Source organism: Amblyomma maculatum, chromosome 8 (genome assembly GCF_055883805.1).
Source record: "Amblyomma maculatum isolate TAMU_Amacu chromosome 8, ASM5588380v1, whole genome shotgun sequence".
NCBI classification, from domain to species: Eukaryota; Metazoa; Arthropoda; class Arachnida; order Ixodida; family Ixodidae; genus Amblyomma; species Amblyomma maculatum.
In genome coordinates this window covers 117,959,108-117,981,440 of record NC_139351.1, presented here as the reverse complement: position 1 = coordinate 117,981,440, position 22,333 = coordinate 117,959,108, and the positions used below count along the sequence as shown (strand labels likewise).

The window sequence follows — 22,333 nt, the reverse complement described above, 5'->3', positions numbered from 1 at the left end:
CCCCATTTGCGACGGCTCTCGTCACGGTCAGGTCTCGGACAAGTGCGCATTACTCGCTGCTATCTTCTCATCAGGAGCCATGTTGTTGCGTGCCCGTGTTTCATCGATGTTGCCAGTGTCTGTAGCGCCTTAGTCATGCTTCGTTTTCTTTTTTTCTTTTTTTTTTTTATTGGTCTAGGTCAATCGACATCGGCGTGGATTCGGGTTTCTTTCCCAAGCTGGGCGCTTGAAGGCCTCTTGTGGTTGCGAAAGCGCAGCTGTTAAACTGAACCACGATAATGGAGCACTTCGCTAAGCGGTAGAATTCGATTGGCGCTTGTGAAGGGGGCAGAGGGAGAAGTTTTTAACGACGGTTGGAGAAAGTGATAAGCGGCGTGCAACAAATTTGCCTCGAGCTCTCGCGCCTCCCTCGATCGTGATTCTGTGAACGAGGTGTTCACAGGTGTTGTGTTCTCTTCCATTGCACTATTGCAGATAATTTGCCACACTGAGCCCTCTTGGCAAACTTACTACACTGTGGTCAAGAGTCTCAAGAGCCACAAGAGTTGGCCAGTGAGCAGTCCAGTGAAGCGTCTACGCGGCCGGGCCGCTGCTACAGCGCTGCGCCTTGGACCGAGCTACTATTTTAGCTTCTAGTTAGAAGCGCGTTACACATTTATGTCAGCGTCTATGTAAGTTCGCACTCTGATGAAACGATGAGGGACGTTGTACGAATTTACTTCCAAGCTGAGACGTATTGTCATCAGGGACTCTTTCCAGGCGACTTTAAAAAGAAAAAAAGGTACTTGTCTTCAACATGCGAATGCAGCTCAGTAGCGCAGGGAAATATCGGAGCCTTACGAGGGTCTGATATCGATGTAAGTGTTGTCGTTTTGAACGCAATGCTTTGTTACAGCAGACTCCGCGTTTGCATGCCGGGAATTAAGAATGTCTCCAAAGCGAATCGATATGAGCTTCTAATGTTCCTTTCGTCTCATCGTTTCACTGTCTTCCTCTGCTTGGGTGGCCTGCAAACTGCGCAGCTGCGTTGGTGGCCAAAAATTGCGCCAAGGCGCTGCCCTCAAAGGCGCTCCTCAACACCGTTGGTGGCACATGCCTCCGCTCGTGTAGAGCAGTTCCTTTCGTGCGTACTACTGCGCTGTTTCATTTTCAGCCCCCGAAAGCCGACTACAAACCATTCTTTGTTTTCGGCAGCGGTGTCCGCTTTGGCATACCTGTGTCTTGTATTTGTTTCGTTTTGTTTCTTTCTTTGTTTTTTCTCTTCCTGGCTGTAGTACGATGCCGGTGACAGTTCGCTGCGCGTGTCACCCAGAAAGCAACAGCACCGGTGCCAACGCCCCGGTCCGAGGGGGGCGCTGCTCCCGATGTCGCCAAACAAAACCACCGTGGGGTGCCATCCGTTTTGGCTCAGCTTCCCCCCTCTGCGCCCGCGTGAGAGACAACCCCTGAACTCCCGCCGCCACAACCATGCTCGCTCCACACTTAACCGGGCTGGAATTCCCCGGTTTGCCAACCGCGTGACGAGGAACCACGTTCGAATGACAGCGTCAAAAGAGCAGCTCGCTTTTTCCTATCTGACACCCTGGCACGCGGTCGATTCTGACGCCGACAGCGCGGCAAAGAGCGGGCCGAAACAAGCGCAGACACACGCACACAACCTGTTCTCCCGCCGGGCAGCGGCGCCAAATTGCGCGACGCTCCTCGGCTTCATCTGACCAGCGCTCGCACAGCAGCACGCACAGCAGCACACAGGCACACGCATAGGAACTGTCGCGATCTCAACAACGCGGAACGGCGCAAATGGACTCTTAGAGACTTTTGCTGAGAAGCACGCGATGCTCTGGAATGTCCGCTCATTTTCGAGTCTCTCCTCCACCTCCTCCTCTTCCTTCTTGCTTTTCCTTCTGTCGTTCTCGACTGGGTGCAGCACCACCAGACCGGCTGGTCTAGAAGGTGTTGCCGAGTTTCCATCGTCCTCGCTTGTTAGTTCTTCGATCGAGAGATCGATAGCATGCATAGAAGCAAGTTCAGCGTTCGTTGAACTGCTGCCGTTGTTAACTGGATGGTTCTCTGCGTTTAATGTCCTTTGTTTTTCTTTGTCGTGTTCTTTTCTGGTTATTTGAAATACTTGCGGCTCGAGTTGTTTTGGGTACTTGCGGAAGACATCTCGCCTTTGCTGCAGCTTGGCGTTCGCTGATGCTGCGCCGAGACTAGAGTGAAGCATTCGCTGTCTCCCGAGGTCATTACCGCGAGCAATGCAACTTGCTCTTCCGTTTGGAATGCTCCTTGTTACTGCTTTTTAAATCTGCGTGCCGCGGACTGCGAGGAGATTAGCATTTTTCGCCAGTGCTCTGAGGGCAACCTACAAGAGGTTCTGTTTTGATGCTTAGGACAGAAGCAGCACCTCTTGTTTTCCGCAGGAATTCTAATGCGAGAGCGTTAAAAGACTCACGTTCTGAAGAAAATCCAGTGTCATTGGTGTCGTAGGCGTTTTGCATGGACTAAAATGTACGAGAACTCCCCTCGCAGGTAATAGTTTGCAGACGCCACAGTCAGGCATACTTATTGGTCGATGGGTTTCTGTGACGTCACGAGACCACATGACGTCGTTGAGGTAGTCGGGCAGCTTGTTTGTGTGTGCCCATTCTTTAAATGTATTACGCCGATTTTCTGGACTTGGGTGCGGCGCGGCTATTTAGTTGCGGAATTTTCGCCCCCGAACGCTTGCGACTCGCGAGAGCTTTGAACGTTTTCCAGGTGCTTCCATGAGACTCAGACCCTAAAACAGCACGTTTCGTGGGAAACGGGCTCTTCGTTACGGTGGAGCAGGAGGCTTAATTAGCACTCTTCACGGCTCCTACTCCCTCTGTTCCTTCGCTCGTAGGGTTCGCAGGCGGAGTTTGCTGATTGCGGTGGTTTGTTCGTGCAGAAAGAGTTTGCATCCCTCTGTCTTTCGCCTCTTTCGTGGAATGTTACAGGAAGGACAGACCTTGGCCACTTTTTCGAATCATGTATGCCTGAAATCTTGTTCGACGTAGGTCCTGAACTAGGGTGCCTCGACGTGGTGTTCCTTTTTGTGAACCTAACCTGAAGTGAGTTCAGCTGTGGCGGCATCAAGTATATATGTCGGGGTCGATTCCAGTGCATATGTAGCAGGTTGCTCGATGTGCGCTCCCCATCGGACCTGTTGCTTTGAGATTTAACTGATACTGTGCGCTAGCGCCAGCGGTGGCCAAGGATCCGTATAGCTTATTTCACTTTGAAATTTGCTCCGTCAGTGCTAATTACTAGCGAGTGTGGGAACGTACAAATTCCATTAGTAGCATATACTTGCTATATAAAGACAAGCTTTGAACATGCAGAGGCAGTTAGTTCACTGCAATTGTTTTCTTAATGCCTTCAGTGCACCTTGCATGTTTCAATGGAGGCTTCTTTTTTTTTTTTTTTTTTTTTTTTAGCTCGTACTTTTTTTTTTTTCACGCGCGGACTGCACTTTTCCAGCCGTTCGCCTAATTCTTAGTGGCACTTGAATTCAGAAGCTTACTTCTGCTGTTAAGTGTGGAAAGAAAAAGAAGAGAAACATTTTTTGGAACATGTGGCTCATACTATATATTCAGGCCTTTTATACCGCAATTTTTATCCCCGGTAAATTTCCGGTGCTAAACTATACGAAACTTCGTTGGTTTGTTAGTTTCGAGAGTTCTTCAATGATTTCTTTACGGTGAGTTCCCTGTTTTAGCCGTTTGTTTATTGCGCACGCTTAGGAGGCGACATCCTCACCACCACGATCGTTTGTCGCTGACAAATAGCCTTTGGCTCGCGAATCAAGTAAAAAATGAAAGGGTGGCCAGAGCCCATCCCGCCATGTGTAAACCAAGTACAGCTCCCCGCATTCAGGCGTCTCGCCTTCAGCACGTCAGCTCCGCTTGTTGTGAAGTCTTGGTGGGCGAAGGTTCATCAGTGAGCCGCGGCGTGCGCGAGGCGTGTGTCCGCGACCTCGAAACACCCTTTGGGTCCTCGGCAGCTAATTGCGCATAAGGGGCGTTACACGTTTTCGCAGGCAGCGCCGCCACTACGCTCTTTATATGCCTCACTGCTTCTTTCAGGGAATGGCAGAGTGTGTAGAGAATACGTAGTCTCTCTATTCGTCTTGTAGAGGCATAGCATATACATATAGCGGAGTACTCTGAACCGTATAGATGTATGCAGCACGAGTACTCTGTCATCACTTAAGTCAAGAGTACTTGACGTTCATAGAGGTGGAATATGTGATTCGCCGTAGAAATGGAAATCAAATTTAGACCGGGCGGCTAAATAAGTCATGTTCTTCAAACTATCCAGGACTTTCTCTCTTGATACTCATCTATTTCGTTCACAAGTACCGCGGCTGTTGTCCACAATTGATGTACCGTAGTGAATAGAGTGTACACTCTTAAAAAAAAGGTAGTTGTGGTTACTAACTTTTAGGGTAGTAACTGCTTGTCACATATGTTACTAACTAGTTAGTAAGTGCAGGTTAGTATCTGCTAGGTAGTAGCATATACTACCTCTAGAAGGTAGTAATCAGAACTACCTCCAGCAAATTTTACTACTTCTAGATGTAGTACCAGCAACTACATTTAGTAAACTTTACTACCTATAGAAGGTAGTAATCAGAACTACCTCCAGAAAATTTTACTACTTCTCGATGTAGTACCAGCAACTACATTTAGTAAACTTTACTACCTATAGAAGGTAGTAAGAACAACTACCTTTACTAGTATTCACTACCACTGCAGGTAGTAAGAGTATCTACCTTCAGCAAAACCTACTACCTATAGGAGGTAGTAAGAGGAACTACCTTTAGCAAAATACACTACCTCAGAGGTAGTAATAGCAACTACCTAAATCAACATATACTAACTCTGTAAATAGTAACAGCCACTACTTTTAGCAATATGCACTACCTACAGAAGGCTGTAACAGTAATAAACTGTAGTAAAAATACTACACATTTAACAAACTCCTCTTTGTTGCTACAACCACTAACCTGAACACTGGATTACATCAGATGGAAGCACTCAAGCAGTGGTCATACATGGCTTCCGAAAAAACAAACAAATTGAACACAAGTGTGGCTAAGAAGATGCAACTTTATTTCTCATTATTCAGTTCAAGCATTCAACTTTCTAAACAAAAAAAACAGTTGCCCGCATCACAAGTGGTGAAAAGGAGATTGCCTGAAGATGAGAAAAATACTCAAAAAGAAAGCAGGTACTTTTGTTCTGTTTTGGTTATAACTTATCACACATTCATATGAGACAGTGTATTTACATCAGAGTTGAGTGTGTTGAACTTGAAACCTTTTATAAGAGGTTAAGGTATTGAAGGCTTGTAGAGCCTGGTGTGTCTTTGAGCACCTTTAGCAATAATGATGACAACTGATAGAAGGAATAACATACAAGAACTATCAGGATATGTATATGGAAGTGGCTTTAAAACAATAATTTAACCAGACATGTACAATAAAAACCACAACTAAAAGAGGATTTTTGGCTGAGAAGAATGGAAGTACCAGCTCATACACTGCCTAGCCTTCTGCCTTGGCTGCTTGTAGCAATACCTCAGGTATGAGGAAATTTTGTGCTCATTATTTGGCCATTAATATCCCGCATATGTATTGAATACTTGTCGGAGCCATAGTTAAAACTGGTCAACTGTCCTTCTCTATGGCAACTAAATGAAACAGATGTTAGATCTTCCTGAAGCACTATAAAAGGATATTAGCAATAGCTATCATAAGAGACTGTCAGTCACAAAAGAATATGCCAAAATTGCTGCAAAGAGAATGTGTTGCTTATATCAAACTGACCTACTAATACACAATAAATTGAAACAGCACATCAGCAATTCCTACTCAGACTCAAAACTGGTTTAGTTTGGTCTGTGGGGCTTAATGTTCCAAAGCGACTCAGGCTATGAGACACCATAGTGAAGGACTGCAAAAATTTCGACCACCTGGGGTTCTTTATTGTGCACTAAACATCGCACAGCCCACGGGCGCCTTGCTTTTCGCCTCCGAAGAAAAGCGGCCGCCTAGACTCGAATTCGATCCTGCATTCTTGCGCATAGTCGAGGGTCGCAATCACTGCACCACCCCAGAGACTCAAAACTGCCCATTTGAAACATTCCTCACATCCTAAAATTATGCAACAGACGGCCAGCTTGTCACAATGCATATTACTAATTATTAAAAGGATGCCTGTTAGGTGTAAATTGCTGGATAGACCTGCTAAATAAGACCAAGCTCATTAAGAATAACTGAAGGCTTTTAGAGTAGTGTTACATAACCTGCAGTATTTTATTTGTTCTGCTGACTTTATTGATTACAATCATTAGGAAAGACCAATTTCCTCTTCCAATTTTGGTTCAAAGAAAGAAGAGCCAATAATTGCTTTGAAATAGCAGACTGAAATATTTGCACCAAGCTACTGTTTATATAAACTAGTTTTCCCACTGGCCTTAAATGATAGGTCGCACAATAAAAAGTGTGCCACATGCAGCTGTACCCCTTCAGCAGGCCAAGACGCATTCTGGAGAACAAAATCGCTTTTCGCTGGAGTGCTTTGTTGCTGAAACCACGCTCCGTTAATACACTCTTTGTTGCTGAAACCAGCAATTAAAAATTAGCTAATGAGTTTTATTAATTAATAAACTTCAGAAAACAAAGAAATACTCCAGACTAAGCTATACAACTCATGAGCTCTCATCTGATTTCAGTGGACTAGGCCACTCATTGTAAATCAAAGAGCATAGCGCGGGAACAAAAACAGGGACGACAACAAGACAGGACGAGCACTAACTTTCAAATGAGCGTTTATTGCAGAAATGATCACATATATACACTTCACGATCAGCAGTGAATGACAAAACACACAATTACTGTCAGACAGCCACATGCTACGCCAAGAATTCAAGCTCCTTGCTTGGCAGTGCAGTGCAGTGTTGACACATTTATCCCCTGTCCGAGCTAGTGCTTCCATTATCTCCCTTGTCAGCTCGTTACGATGTCGATACATGATGATTGTCTTTTAAAACAGGGGATGGCAAGATAGTTCCGCATCACATCTTCTGCAGTGCGCAGCGAGATGGCCGTCTGTAGCAATGCTGTCAACTTTTTTATAGTGCTCCAGAAGACGTACGTTTAACATCCGCCAGTCTTGCCGACGTAGTGCTTTTCAGATGAAAGTGGAATTTTATAAACAAAACCCCTCCTGCAGGGCACGTAAAGGTCTCTGTGTTTAATCGGATACTTAGGCTTCAGCGTTTGCATAGGACAGGTTTTTCTGCACGAACTCAAAAGCTTTTTTGGTGCAGTAAACAGGACGTTCACGCCAGAACATTGCCCCACCTTCCTTAAGTTATGAGAAACCTTATGCAGGTAGGGAATGACAACTACTCTTTCTTTATTCCTTCTTTCCTTCTTTAATCTTTTCATCCGCTCGCTGTTCGTCACTCATGCGTGGCGCAAATTTCTTTCTGCGATGCAGTCTTTCAGCAACGGAAACAATGACGTGTTTAGGGTAGCTCGCCGCCTGCAAACGCGCCACCTGCATACTGACACTTTCATCCATGGCATTATCACATGACTTGCAGAGAGCTTTCTTTTTTGTCTAACGCTCTCTGCAAGTCATGTGATCAAGCCATGGGTGAAAGTGTCAGTATGCAGGTGGCGAGCTACCCTAAACATGTTATGGTTTCCGTTTCTGAAAGCCTGCTTCGCAGAAAGAAATTTGCGGCATGCATGAGTGACGAACAGCGAGCAGATGAGAAGAAAAGGGGGAAAGAAGGAATAAAAAAAAAGTAGTTGTCATTCCCTACCTGCCTAAGGTTTCTCATAACTTAAGGAATGTGGGGCAATGTTCTGGCGTAAATGTCCTGTTTACTGCACCAAAAAAAGTTTGTGCAGAAAAACCTGTCCTATGCAAACGCTGCAGGCTGGGTGTCCGATTAAACACAGATACCCTTACGTGTCCTGCAGGAGGGGGGTTGTTTATAAAATTTCACTTTCATGTGGAAGGCACTACGTTGGTAAGACTGGCTGATGTTTAAACGTGCGTCTTCTGGAGCCCAATAAAAAGTTGGCAGCATTGCTACAGACTGCCATCTCGCTGCGCACTGCAGAAGATGTGATGCGGAACCACCTTGCCATCCCGTTCGAAAAGACAATCATCATGTATCGAGATCGTAACGAGCCGACAAGGGAGATAACAGAAGCACTGGAGATAGCTCGTAGAGGGGATAAATATGTCAGCAAGGCGTCTGTTGCACTGCCATAAGAAGAGCTTGAATTCTTGGCTTAGCATGTGGCTGTATGATAGTAATGGTTTTTCTCATTCATTGCCGATCCCAAAGTGTATATATATGTGATCATTTCTGCAATAAACCCTCAGTTGAAAGCTAGTGCTTGTTCTGTCTTGTCGTCGTCTCCGTTTCTGTTTCCGCGCTATGCTCTTTGATTTACAATGTCTAACCAACACGCCCAGTCTTATTCACTTCTAGGACACTGTCTTTTAAAAGCTTGATACCTTGCGACACCTTGGTGTATATTATATTGACTGGTGTGGACTGAACAGTGTTGATTAGAAAACAGTTTTGCCTATAACTCGAGCGGGATAAATAAAAGGCCTTTTATAAGAATTGTATGCCTTCTTCCAGATTGTTTTCATGTATGTAATGGTCAGTGTAGAGGAAAAAAAGTGCAGGCATATAGTCGACTATACATTTGTCATTTGCTAATCCTAGCATCAATCAACTGTTATTGCTGATGTTTTGCTCGATTGCAGTGTCAACAAATAGCTAACATCATATCTGTGCCCAGATATTGCCGAGTTGGGTGTCCTTCTAAAATTTAGCATGTGAAGCTTACTTCCAGAAATCTAACAGACCATCAAAATCTGGCTAGCATTAGTGCAGACCTGAAAGGCTGTTGTGGAGACCGGCTGAATAAAGCTAAATGTTACAAGGAAAAGCACAACACTGCTAGAAGAAAAATAAATTAAATGTTGTGGAAACCAAAATGTCAAATGCGCAGTCGGATCTATAATGATACAAACCATAACTCAGTGATAAAACCATTTGTTACATTTCACCTAATGACTCTTAGGGGATACCTTGCACATACTTCAGCACGTCACTGAAGCATTCATGTATGGAGCCAAGTAACTATCACATCTTCCCTACAAAACTCATGGGATAATTTCAAATACAAGAGGCATGGTCTGCAGTATTTTCCAAGTACCTGTACATTTCAAATTCACGCAGTTAATAGTTGGTGAGATAAACATGCTGTGACATTTACAACCAACACAAAAACATAATTTTCAGATACATTACATATGAAATGAGGTTTTGTTTTTGCTAACCACCACAATATAAATAGATTTGCTTCAGAATGATTTTTTTTTCACTGCCTACTCCATATTTGAAAGAAATAATGCAGACAGACCAAGACAGCTGTCCATTCATACTAGCATCGTTAGCAGTGTTTAGGGTATGACCTTAATCGTGCATCCCTGAACGTGTGATGGCTTGCAGAAGGGCACTGCAGTGTGCTTGCTGGTAGATGATTTAGTGCATCCCTCATTTGTGCTGTGGTGTGCAGGTGAGCAGCAGGTAGGTTCCAGGCATTGGCCAGTCTGAAGTGCTCAGGTAACTGCATATATAACGAGGGGAAAAATCAACAAGTGAGACCAAGCACACAATTCCTTTCCCAGTAATGAAAACAGACAGTTATAAATTCAGTACCTACGATCAATCAAGAGGATTCTGGGCAAGCAACTTTAACAAACTGCTCACATCATGATAAAAAAAATGCTAGACTTCAGCCTCAATACAATGTACGGTGTTTGCCAAAAGTAACCAGCCAGCATGGTTTACTTCTCGCTCATATAGGAGAGACTTTACAGTTTCACTAAAGATGAAAAGGTCATGAAAGGCAGTTAAGGCTTTACCTTGCCTTCGAAGGTTTAGAATGGGAGGTGGCATAAGCACTTCACAATATGGATGATAGGCAAACTTCGAAGCCTGGTTCCTAGAAAAAATTTATAACATCCCACAAGTCTCAAATGAGGCTATTTTTAATATTTTTTTTACTCCATGAATGTGAGGCACACCTACCTTAAGATTAGAAAATGGGTAAGACAATTGGTGCTCTAAATGTGTATGAATGTTTCTGTTATGCATAAAATTAAAGCACATGAAACATTTTCCCAATTATGGCATGTTTGAACAGAGAAGGTTGCTTCAAAACTCAAAAGAAAAATTACCCCATCGCTCCGTAAATTCCTCCATAAATTGTATTAAGTTTCAGGAACTAGTCTCCTGGAGGAGATGAATAAAGAGTCTAAGTAAACGCATTGCACTATTCTGCTTCGAACAATGTTATCAAAAATGAAACATACGGCTTATCAAGCATCGTCACAACTCTTTGAATAAAGGTGCAAAATTAGCAAACAATGCCCATTTCTAAAATTTTAGGTTTATGTTAGGGCTGAGACCTGCACTGTGAAGAGGCAGGATGTGTGATTACATTATTATACACAATTGCTGGTTTGTTACATAAGCAGGATGTAGCGGTATAGCCATTTGTGGGTGCAGGGCGTGAAGTGACGCCCATAGGAATGCACGTAAACTATTGGTTTGAAATTTCCAAGTCTCAGACTGCAACTATGGCACATATATGGCAATTTTCTTCATTTATCATAACTAGGTGCATTCTAGAGCAAAAAAAAAGGTTGTGTAAGATGTCATTTCAAAGCCAGTATTTTTAAATAACTCCAACAGGAACTTGTTTGTCCCATTTATTTCACACATCTACATTTTGTTCAAATTTCTTAAACAAGGCAACCTGATTTCCTTATCTTGTAATACTTCTAATGGGCAAAACTGAACAGGAAATTAAGAAATAGTGTGGAAATGCCTGCTCTACGAAGAAATAAATAAATTTAAACTAATGGGAGCAAAAAGATCCCCAACATGTATTTCATGAGAAATGCCTGTTACAAAAGGAAAGTAAATCAAGTATGCCCACAGGGGAAAGACAAAGCAACAATCTGGGTATGCGAAAGTCATCATTGATGCACTGTGAAAAAAAAAAAAATATATATATATATACTGAAAACTGTCCTTTACAACTGGATATCTAAGGGTGGTGCCACGAGCGGCTATCCACACCCATGGATAGTGGCACCGCCACAGCCTGCGTTTGTCACAGATCAGCCTTGGCTTACAATAGCATAATCATGTATGCTTTCTCTTTATGTTAAAGGTAGCAGGGTTAGCGTATAGGTAATATTCTGAAGAGCGGGGAGTCTTGTATGTTGATTTTGTGCCTTCACTTTACGCCCTTCTCCCAATGCTCGGAAAAAAGAAAAAAAAGTTTCAGCTTTGATAACCTTACTGGAAACAATACAATGCAACATGTTTTCTCACATTCTCTCTCATCTTTTAGAAACTTGATCGTTAATTTTAAGAAAAATTAGGACTGAGGTTCTTTCCTTTAATTCCTGAATAAGACTACTATGTTGAAATGCATCGAATTTAGGACAGTGTTTAATGTGCTGCATTCTGTATATGCAAAAAAAAAAAAGATATTCGCAAACATTTCGCTATCAAGTGGTTATGCATTCTGCACAGGTGCGCCTTACAGTCACAGTGAAAAAAAAAAATTAAAATGGCCTTGTTTCACACTTGTGGACATCTGAATTTTTTTTTTCTAAGTGGTGACTTTCTCACAGTATCAGAAATATGCCTGACATTCTACACTCTCTCCCTTTTGCTCCAAGCACATAAAATATATTGATTGATCAGTGCCTGCATACCTCAATCCAAATTGATTTTAATGTTGCAAAAAAAGTGCATGCACCGAAAAGCTGCTTATCCCAAGATGTCAGTCACACTTCTCCTTCTGAAATACTAGCAATAGCACAAAACTAATTTCACTGCTGGTGTATTCAGTTATGTGTGTACAATATTAAGGCAACCAAAAAGCTGCGCAAATAAAGGCCTCTAAGATAAAACTAGCTGCAAGCGCAGCGAACATGAAAGACATTAAGGAAGCGAAATGACTTTTTCATTTCTGGTTTGAAATTGCTTACTACTGCAGCATTTTAAAGCTTCCATCAAAAGCCACGACACAAAGTATCAACGAATGCAACTGCCCATTACTGCTAACTGCCCACCTGTGATGTAAACAACACTAAGATACGCACAATTCATAAAAAATACAGAAGTCTTATTTAGTAGTGAAAGCAATCACTCTTGTAATGCACATTTGACTACGTGTGGTCACTCAAATAATTCTTTCAAATCGCCATCTACTGCTAAACACCTAACGGCTGAGTAGTACACGAGTTTGTACCTTGGCGTCAGCCGACCATGTTTTACAGAGAGGAATATTTTTTTGTACTTTCACACAAGCACCAAAACTAAATGCAGCGACCAATGTGAAACATGCGCAACACCGCAATAACCTGCTTTTTGCGCCCTGTTTCTACTCATCGCATTAATGCACCCATCTGTTAGAAAAAAAGGCGAGTTTAAAACAGACTAAGAAAATACTACATCTAAATGTTGAGAACCACAATGGTTATACTAAGAGATGAATAAATGACAAAATAAAAGCTTATTCGTTCACTCACTTACCTCGAAAAGGATCACACAGGTCACAGCTCGTTTGGGGTACTGATCAAATCTGTTAGAAAAACAAAGGGGAGCGATATGGAAAAGGAAACACTCAACGCACATTACAAGTTACAAAAAAAAAACGAATAAAGAATAAGACAATAACAAAGATAACTTGATTAAAGTTTCATACTTTCTCTCGCACTTTCGCACATTTTCTTCGTAGAGCGTCAGCTCCAGTTGACGCAGCACTGCGCACTACTTCGCCTTTCTTCCAGCGCCCGCTCCCATTGACGACGCACTGCTGCTCTGAGTACAGTGATCGCGCACTCTCACACCAAAACATGGACGCTTTATTCGCTGCGCACTAGGCCCATTCAAAAAGGAAAAAAAAACCACCACACCCGAAATAAGGCAAACACGGACGGCCCGGCGCCGCCACGTCGAAGGCACGCTGCAGGTGGGGGGTTGTCGGTTTACATGTTCCCAGGCGCACTCACGGGACGGGACGCTCACGTGTGGTTCAAGGTTCACACCGCCGCAGCCAAGGCGGGAATTCCCGGCGCAATAATTCACCGCTAACACATCCAATACACACCCGCCAAAATTATATCACGAGATATACGCCATAACATAACTTTTTCGCGGTAGGGTCGAACTTGCACATGAAAAGCGACAGCTTCCGAAGAGTTGTATTACGAAGAGATTTTGAGACCACACGCAACAATATTAAGAGCGAGTACCTCATTCCATAGCAATATTACACAAACAATAATTTCAAGCAGCGTACTCACATTTTCAAGCAATCACGCCAGTCCATTTCCTTCTTCCGTGTTGAAGCCGGCGTTGCCACGGTACGGTGCAAGCGGTGTATGACAGTGAATCTATTTACCACTACTTCACGTAATTCCGAACACCTATCGAAGTGCACATGTCACACATCAATTCTGCAGCCCATTCAAAGAACCACAGCACAAAAAAAGCAGCACAACGCAAAGAAACAGCGTCCACAATCGCACCGCACGACAACAAAGGCAGCATGATGACATCGCACCTCTCCACCACTGATGACTTCGGATTGGTTCGGATTGACCTATCAATGGCTTTTGTGGCTTTTTTAACTGTCGCCTCCTATACGAAGTTTCGGTTTCGGAAGCCAGTTTAGGCGCTCTTTCTTTCTTTCTTTCTTTCTTTCTTTCTTTCTTTCTTTCTTTCTTTCTTTCTTTCTTTCTTTCTTTCTTTCTTTCTTTCTTTCTTTCTTTCTTTCTTTCTTTCTTTCTTTCTTTTTATGAAACGGCAGCGCACAGTTTGAGCCCAGGGCTCATTTATGTAACCCCCTCCCCTCTATAATGCCTTGGCGATTGAAGGTATGGCAAATAAATAAACATAAAAACAAAACTGAGTAGCAATGTAATCAGGAGTATTGAATACTTCAATATTCCTATCGTATATAGTATCAGATATCTTCTGATCATGGTAGAAAACAGGTAAGGTACATTTACTACCCCTCTTCCAGAGAGGTAGTAAAAAGGTATTTCAGTCAAAAAACGTAGTAACATCAGGAGTTACTACCATGTTACTACCTAAGAAGGTCGTACAAATGTAGTAACGGTTAAAAAAGGTAGTAACGGCAGCCGTTACTACCTTTTTACTAACTTTTTTTCTAAGAGTGTATGTAGAGGTAGAGTGGTGTCAGTCTATCGAACCACATGTACGCTGTTACCTCTCCGGGCCCTTCCCGCCAGTGTTAAAACCGTGCAGCGCTGTGATAAACTCTGGAGTTGGCACCAGCCTATCGGGTTTACGATTTCATTTTTCACATCAGTGCGTAGAACTCGCCTGCGTTCTTCGTGGATGCGAGCCGCCGTGATTGGCGCCACCTCTCGCGGACGCGTACTGATTACGAAACCTCTCTGTGTATTCGACCTCCTCCTAACGAGGAACTGCACGTCAGCTTCACTGCGTGGCATTCAACTGCGCTGCACCGTTTCCGAGTCTTCCCCAATGATTCGGTGCTTTCTGGCATTTTCTTTTTTTCGTTCTTCCAACAACTCGTGACAGGCAGGGCCCCATATCTTTTCCTTCTTTTTCTTACGCATCAGAAACACGCTCGTGCACATTGGTTGTCTAATTGCGCTTGCGTTGCAAGACATTCCCGCAAAGAGTCGATCGGCACCGGCACGCGAGAGGCTGCGAGTCTCGATGCATATAGGTTTTACTGACTAGCGTGTCGGCGCCATTTTTTCTGCTTTTTTGTTTTTTTCTTGTATCCAGTATTCCATCCGTGATGGTAAAATGAAGAGATGGGAGCCGGTTCTTCGTGTTCGGCGGGCTGCGTGTGCTTGGTATCGCCTTTTTCTTTTTGTCTTGCTGTTTCCCGAGCTGCTATCCGTTCCGTGCTAGTGATTAATTCAGTGGCACGGCGGCTTCAGTAAGAGAGGGGCAAAAGCGAACCCACGAAATCCTCCAGCAATAAGCGGTCTGTAACCTGTGTTGATTTGGCTCTAAACCATTGGACAGGGAAACTAGTTTCGGTCTCGAAACGTGCTGGTTTAGCCTGCGTGCGTGGCTTACTTGCTGCCTTCTTCGGCCTCGTTCTCGTATGCAGGTGCAAGTAGGCTGCGAGGTTCACCATATGATTTTCGGCGTCGGTTTGAGGCTGCATCCTCGCGTGCGTTCCACACATTCGATGATATATCATCGTGCATCATGCGTTACTTCGATCGCGGGATGGAGTATTTTGTAATTCTCGCTTCGACCCTCTTCGATCGGTTTTAACGCCGGAACAGATTTCATGTCCTTATGTTTCACAATTTTTTTTTTTCTGCTTCTGCAACCATAAGCCACTGTGACTTACAGCTTGAGTAGCCGACGATGAAGGGTTCTTCGTTGGTTAGTGCCCCGCCGTGATATTGCGGTGGTTAGGGCACTCGGTTGCTGTGCCCAAAGATACGGGATCGAATTCTGGCCGCGGCGGCCACTTTTTTTATGGCAACGAAAGGCACGGTGCCCGTGTGCTGTACGATGTCAGTGCACGTTAAAAAACCCCAGGTGGTCGAAATTTCCGAAGACCTCCGAAATTTCCGAAGCCCTCAATGCTTAGTCTCTCATGGCACTAGTCGCTTTGAGGTGTTAAACCCCACAAACAAACCAAACCATTTTATATTGATTAGTGGATTTGTTACGGCAGAACAGGCACGCTATAAGGCACGCCACAGTAAGTTAATTTCTAGGCCTCTCGGTTTCGTTTTTTTTTTTTTAAGACATCGAAATGTCAGTGGACAAGCATACCTGGATTCATGGAAGTGCAGAATCCACTACCGTTGAGCAGGTGTATCATGAAGATCCACTGAGCTGGCTCAACGAATTAAATTGCCGTGTTGGACTATGCTGTCTTATGGGTATATGTAAGGCGAAAGATGACCAGTCAATTCAGTACAAACAAAACGTCGTGGCCATTTTCACTGGACATCGCTTGCTTCATAAAACGGGGCAGTCTCAGGTGCTTCGGCGTTTTCAGCACGGCTCTGATAAGAGCAGACTTGCAGAAGCGTACACTCTTCATTGTGCTGCATAAGTATCTTAGTGATACCGTGCAGAAAGTTGAGTGTATAGTTCTATAGCGGACGTTTCGCCAGTGCTTGGGAAAGCAGGCTATCATCTTTATATTTTTTGTGTGATTTTTGTTAATTTTTGCTTTACATTCGCTGTACTTGCTGCGAATAAAATATTCGTGTGTCGTAATATGCTAATACGAAACAGCTGTAATTCGAGGCACACTGCACCTGTTTTACCGTGTTGGGGCGTTCAGCTTTCTTTGCGTTTTCAGCCGTTCGACAGCTGCATGGTTACGAGTCACGCGCACATGTTGTGGCAAAATTCCGTGTTGACTTCATTACTACAGCCATCACTAGAGAGACAACACGCACACGCACACGCGCACACACACGCACACACGCACACGCACACGCGCACACACGCACACGCACACGCGCACACACACACACACACACACACACACACACACACACACACACACACACACACACACACACACACACACACACACACACACACACACACACACACACACACACACACACACACACACACACACACACACACACACACACACACAGTGAGAAAACGCACTACGCCTTTTTGCGATGGTCATTACGGTTTCTAGAGGTGGTTGGAGGACGCAACTCGCTTAACGACGTCATCAAACAGCAACATCTTTCACGCATCTGCCCGCGATCACCCGGCGCCATTCGTCTGATGCATGCCCGTGATCACGCTCATTCCGTATGTCGCATCCCAGTCCCATGGTTGCCTGTCCCGTGAGGAAACACACTACTGCTAACACGCAATCCCATGACGCGACCTTACGGTCGCAGACGCGTTCGTTGGCAGTATAACTATTCAAGTCGATGTTGCTGCTGGGTCCCATAAAACGTTATTTCGCACTCGTCGTGCGTTGGGCCGCGCGTCACACTCCGCCGAGTAATTAACGACGCTCCTCAAGAGATCCACGGGCTGCTTCCACACTTGTGCTCGTTTCGGCAAGCCACTCGTAAGTAACCTCTTCTCGCCCCCGCGTATACATGTTGCGCGGAACCGTCGAGCCAAGTCTCCGGTGTAGAGATCGGCGCCTGGCTCCGTCCCCTAACGACCTCTCCGCGCGAACAGGCTTCTTTCTCTGTTCCCTTCTCCTTACTGGCGAGTATGTAAGCACGCGCACACACTGCTGGGAGTGAATACAACGTTTCAGATCTGCGCGCTGTCATCTCGTTCCGCTTGCATCCCCAGGTCGTGATGTATCATCTCGATGCGTCGTTGTGTGGTGCCCGTGGAACGCGTGTCCTCTGTTTTGCTATAGCTCTTCGTCTTTAGGATCATAATTGTCATCATCGTAATTGGAGCTAGATTGTCTCGACGGTTGAAGAAAGGCCTCGTCCCTTGGTATTCGTTTGTATCTTTCCTTCCTCAGCTGCAGGTACTCGATTCTATCAGATGCCTCTACTCTTAGGTTATAGTGTTATTGACAATGGATCCATGTCCAAATTTTTTCAATGACGAATAAGTTTGCATGGGTTCACATATGTAATCCTAGGCCAGTTAAATAAGCGATGACACTTAGAAGTAACGGGATGGGTTCCAAGAGAGCGCAGATGCATCAGAAAGTGTGTATGTGTGTGTGTGGGGGGGGGGGGGGGGGGCATTATCAAGTCGGCGAGGTTCGCATGACGGCAGCTGGCACATGACAGGTTCAATTGGCGGGGTGTGGAAGAGCTATCTATTTCACAGTAGTATTAGTGAGGCTGATGATTATAGCTTAATTGGTGCGTATTCATGGTTAGTTTCAACCAATATGGTTAGAGGTGTGTGCGAGCTTGTGAATGTTTGGATTTCGCTTACAAGGTGTATATTTCTTTTTGCCTCAATTCGCATTAGATTCGAGAATTCTACGAATTCTTTCCGCGTGTTTTGCGGTTCTGCGACGAGAGTCTCTGGTTGCATTTTTTAAGGCGCTGTTAATAGCCTGCGATCGCCTCTGGTAGTGAAACTTTCTATGAGAATCGTACCAGCTAAACTTTTTGGCGACGGCTTTTTGCTCGTTGTTGACGTAATGCGTACCGAATACACGAATTTTATTTCCTTTTACTTAGTAAACAATATCGAATTATTTGGACGATATAAATTCATGATAAATTTGAGCTTCTACACCCCATCTCACCTCTTCCCTGGCTATTCGCAGCTAACTGAAACATGTGAGACATTTTGTAGCTAATCTGTGGTTCGAAGCCTGGTCCTTTCCCAAATATATATCTGTTCAGGAAGCGCTGGTTCGAAGTGCTATTTGCACGCCCGTACACAAGCAAGGGTAACGCTGTCAAACAGCGCCAGTCACTCCGATAAAGACTGCCTCCGCACAAACAAGGCCAACATTGTTAAACTGTCCGAGTCCATCCGATAAGCCGGTCGTTAGCTCCCAAGACGGGAGCGCGCTGCCGTTTGCGGCGTTTGGTTTCTTAGGTCTTCTTTGCCGCCTGAGGTTAATGCGACGTAAAAGAGCTTTGCAACAGGTCCGCCGATTTGTCGGAAAGCATGTCCTCGTGCATTTACTGCGTTACACGGAAGCTTATTCACCTCCTAAGGTTTGCCGTGCGTGCAGAGAGGGCAGAGGAGAGAAGGAATGGCCGGGCCGCATTTGACATCAAGAAGTAATTACGATCCTAGCGGCTCTTACGACGCGGGAGCGACAGCTTGCACACAGCGGAAGTTTCTAGCGGCAAGCTGCCTGGCATGACAGGCGAAGGACCTTAGAGAAAAGAAGCCGGGCCGTTAGCGTTTTATTTACAGCGCACCCCGATGCGTTGTTGGCTCGCTCGGTGTGTTGTATACGCGCGAGCAGCTGTTTGGAACGCTGGTGCTGCCTTTTTTTTTTAAACCGGCTCATTGTGCGTGTTGGGGCGTCTGTCTGTTTTCTTCCGTCTATAGCTGTAGGTCTTGGTGTTAACTACCGGGCTTAAGGGAAGCACCCGTTGGTCTTAGTAGCGCTGTTCTTTGGGGCTAATGATTTCAAGCGCTTTGAGGAAAGAAGTCGTAGGATATGCGCTTCAAGACGAGCTTTGTGATTCCTTGAATTCGCTCTCTCTCTCTCTCTCTCTCTCTCCATGCTGTTGACGCGACGGAGATATTAAGCATCAGTGTGAAGACGTTGGAAGTTCAGTACCTCTCGTGAAGACGCCGCGGCGCTGGCTTCCAGGCTGACCCGTGTTGCAGCTTCTCTCTCATCGAGAAGCCATCGAGAGATCGCGAGTAACTGATCACAGTTACAGCCAGAATAGCTTTGCTTGCATTTCGGTGACTATGCGATGTGTGTCTGCGTGCGTGAATGAGTGTATCGAGAAGCGCTGTAGCGAAGGGACATGCATAGAACGTCGCTTGGATGTCTTCTTTGCTGGCGTGTAGTTACTCATTCAGCTTGTCAAGCGTAGTTTAGCTTCTACTTGGAATTTACTGTCTTCTTGCGTGCGTGCGGCGTGCCAATCTGTTTTGCTGGTATGGAGCTTTGATGTATATTTTCTCATTTCAGCTTTCAGTATAGTTTGTGGCTCTGTAAATCTCGTTTCTATCTTTTCGTGTAAGCAAGAGTCTGCTTCACGTGTGAAACTGCTATATTGACGCTCTGTGTGGCTGCGATCATATACTGCTCGCAGGCAGGCAGTCTGTATTGTTCCTTTCGTTTAACGGGGTAGTGTTTAAAGGCCTCGTGATTCAAGGGAATAGTGATTAGGCGAACTGTCAAGTACTATTGCACGAACGAGGATCCTGAATGGAAACTGCATACCTGAGTCATTAGCGGTGTCGCGCCATTCCCTTAAAGGCTAAGCTTAAATGTCTCCCGATTTGTTTTATTACTCGGCGTTTAGCCACTTCTTAAATTAACCGGATCTATCATGCAGTTCACGCACTTGCATCATGTTAAACTATTAATGCGCACTTTTGTGGGCGCAAAGTTATTTATGATTCTTCTTTTTGCTGTTCGCAGGAAAGGCCGTTGAAAACCTGACCCCTGCCTCGTGACCATGGCTCGCAAGCAACTCCTGGTAGCCTGGAAGGCCCTAAGAAGGGTCCTTCTACTGGTCTTCGTTTGGATGGGCGTGTGCTACGCCGTGTTCCACTTCACGCACGGCGCTGGCAACTCGTTCCTCATTGGACCTTTCCAGCGATCCTTACTACAGACGGCTGCGCCACCGGAACATCATGTGCCCGTGGAACCACTAAAAGCTTTAGCCACCGCGCGGCTAGAGTCCTCTACCATTCTGGCCCGCGACACAACGGCTGACAGCAAATTGCTTCTAGACCTACATCCTCATGTTGACATATCCCCTTCAGCATCCATGAAGGCCTTCCTTTCAAGGCTCTCCAACATGTCCAACATCCCCAGCGCCTACTGGGAGAACGGCCGCAAGCCGGCCATCAGCTCCAAGAGCTGCGTCAAGTACCCCGAGCTTTACGACCTTTCCTTCAACAACCTCTACTGGCAGAAGCTTTCCGTCAGGAACGGAACCTTCTACATTTACGGCGCGTACTTTGACAACCGACCTCGCGTCGGCAACGTTCCATTGGTCCGCATCCTGGTGATGGCCGACAAGATTAAGCCGCCGCCCACTCTGTGTCAGCTGTGGTACAACAGTGGCTCCTACCCCACAATCTCGACCACCAAGTACACTTACGCCTGGTACTCAAAGTGGGGCAACTACCAGGACGGCATCCTGCAGCCGTTCATCGTGACCTGCAAGGCGCCCTATCTCAATCCCAAGCGCGAGGCACCCGTGTCCGTCTCCCTTGTGGAAAAGCAGTGCGACAAGCCCACCAACAATGTTCGCGTCGTCAACAACCGGCCGGCTGAGAAGCAGGACTTCGCCGTGTGCGTCAAAGGCCTGGACTTCCTCAAGGACGACCTCAGCGTTCGCCTCATCGAGTGGATCGAGCTTCTGAACATGCTAGGCGCCAAGAAAATCTTCCTCTACGAGCTCGAGATCCACCCCAACATATCCAAGACCCTCCAGTACTACCAGCAGAAAGGGCTGGTCGAGCTGACGCCGATCACGCTGCCCGGCGGCCAGCCCAACCTGCCCGGCCTGCGGCACCACTTCTTGAACATGAAGCTCACTCACAAACGACAAAACGAACTGATCCCCTACAACGATTGCCTGTACCGAAACCTCTACTCGTACGAGTACATCGTCCTCCTAGACATCGACGAAGTCGTCATGCCCGTCCAGCACCGCACCTGGAAGGAGCTCATGAACGAAGTGGTGCCAATGGCACTCCAGCAGAAGAACTACACGCGGGCCAGCTACAACGTGCGCAACGTCTACTTCCTGGACGACATGATGAACGAGGACGCCAAGAAGCACGCTGTTCACGAGGTCGGCATTCCCGGCTACATGCACATGTTGCAGCACGTGTACCGTGCCAAGAACTTTACCAAGCCCGGCTCGTACGTGAAGTGCTTTCACAACGTGGACCGCATCGTGTCCGTGCACAACCACTTCCCGCTGAACTGCTTCGGCACGTGCACCACTTACAGCATCGACACGCCGTACGCGCAGCTGCAACACTATCGGAAGGACTGCGTGGGGCCCCTCAAGAAGAGCTGCAACAGCGAGTTCAAGGTGTACACAGTCAGGGACACCACGATATGGAGGTACAAGGACGAGCTCATACAGAGGGCCACCAAGGCACTTAAAGACCTAGGCTTTTTCTCATAGCATCTAGTGATCAATTAATATTGTGCAAGGAAGAAAAAACAAATGTACCAGGACCGTGTCCGACGATGGTGCTTCGCGGATGTGGAGTGCTTTTTCATGCTTGACTGCGCGGTGTGAGAATGTCTGTCACGACACTTAGGTTCTTGGAGGGAGGGTGCTTTCTCCCTTCGGAGCGTCTAGTGATGGATAACGGAGGAAAGTGTGCCAGTACCTCCTACCGTGTACACGGCTGTGCTTTTGTACACGGCTGCAGTGCGCATGCGCGACGGAGGCACTTAAGAACAGTGTCTGTTTCTCTCTTGGCGTGATTGTTGTGATGTTTTAGTTTCCTAAAAACGAACAACGTTCGAGTGCGGGCTCTGACCGCTTTCGTATCTGTGGTGTCG

At 45.7% G+C, this 22,333-nt stretch overlaps 1 protein-coding gene and 1 long non-coding RNA gene across 5 annotated transcripts in view; one reads left to right on the top strand and one right to left on the bottom strand.

Annotated features, from left to right (window-relative positions):
* LOC146182299 (uncharacterized) overlaps positions 1 to 22,129 on the top strand; it is a 238,159-nt gene extending 216,030 nt beyond the window's left edge. For all 4 annotated transcript variants that reach the window (XM_084577389.1, XM_084577391.1, XM_084577390.1 and 1 more), the window contains one exon: positions 20,219 to 22,129. In XM_084577389.1, the coding sequence (XP_084433515.1) occupies positions 20,256 to 21,947 (1,692 nt within the window). In that variant the 5' untranslated portion in view covers positions 20,219 to 20,255 and the 3' untranslated portion in view covers positions 21,948 to 22,129. The remainder of the gene's footprint in view (positions 1 to 20,218) is intronic.
* Positions 5,115 to 13,727, bottom strand: LOC146182300 (uncharacterized). The gene is made up of 3 exons (XR_014700345.1): positions 13,458 to 13,727; positions 12,685 to 12,733; positions 5,115 to 9,694 (listed from the first exon to the last, which is right to left on the bottom strand). It is a non-coding gene; the product is annotated as an uncharacterized LOC146182300 (long non-coding RNA).
* Positions 22,130 to 22,333: the final 204 nt, after the last annotated feature.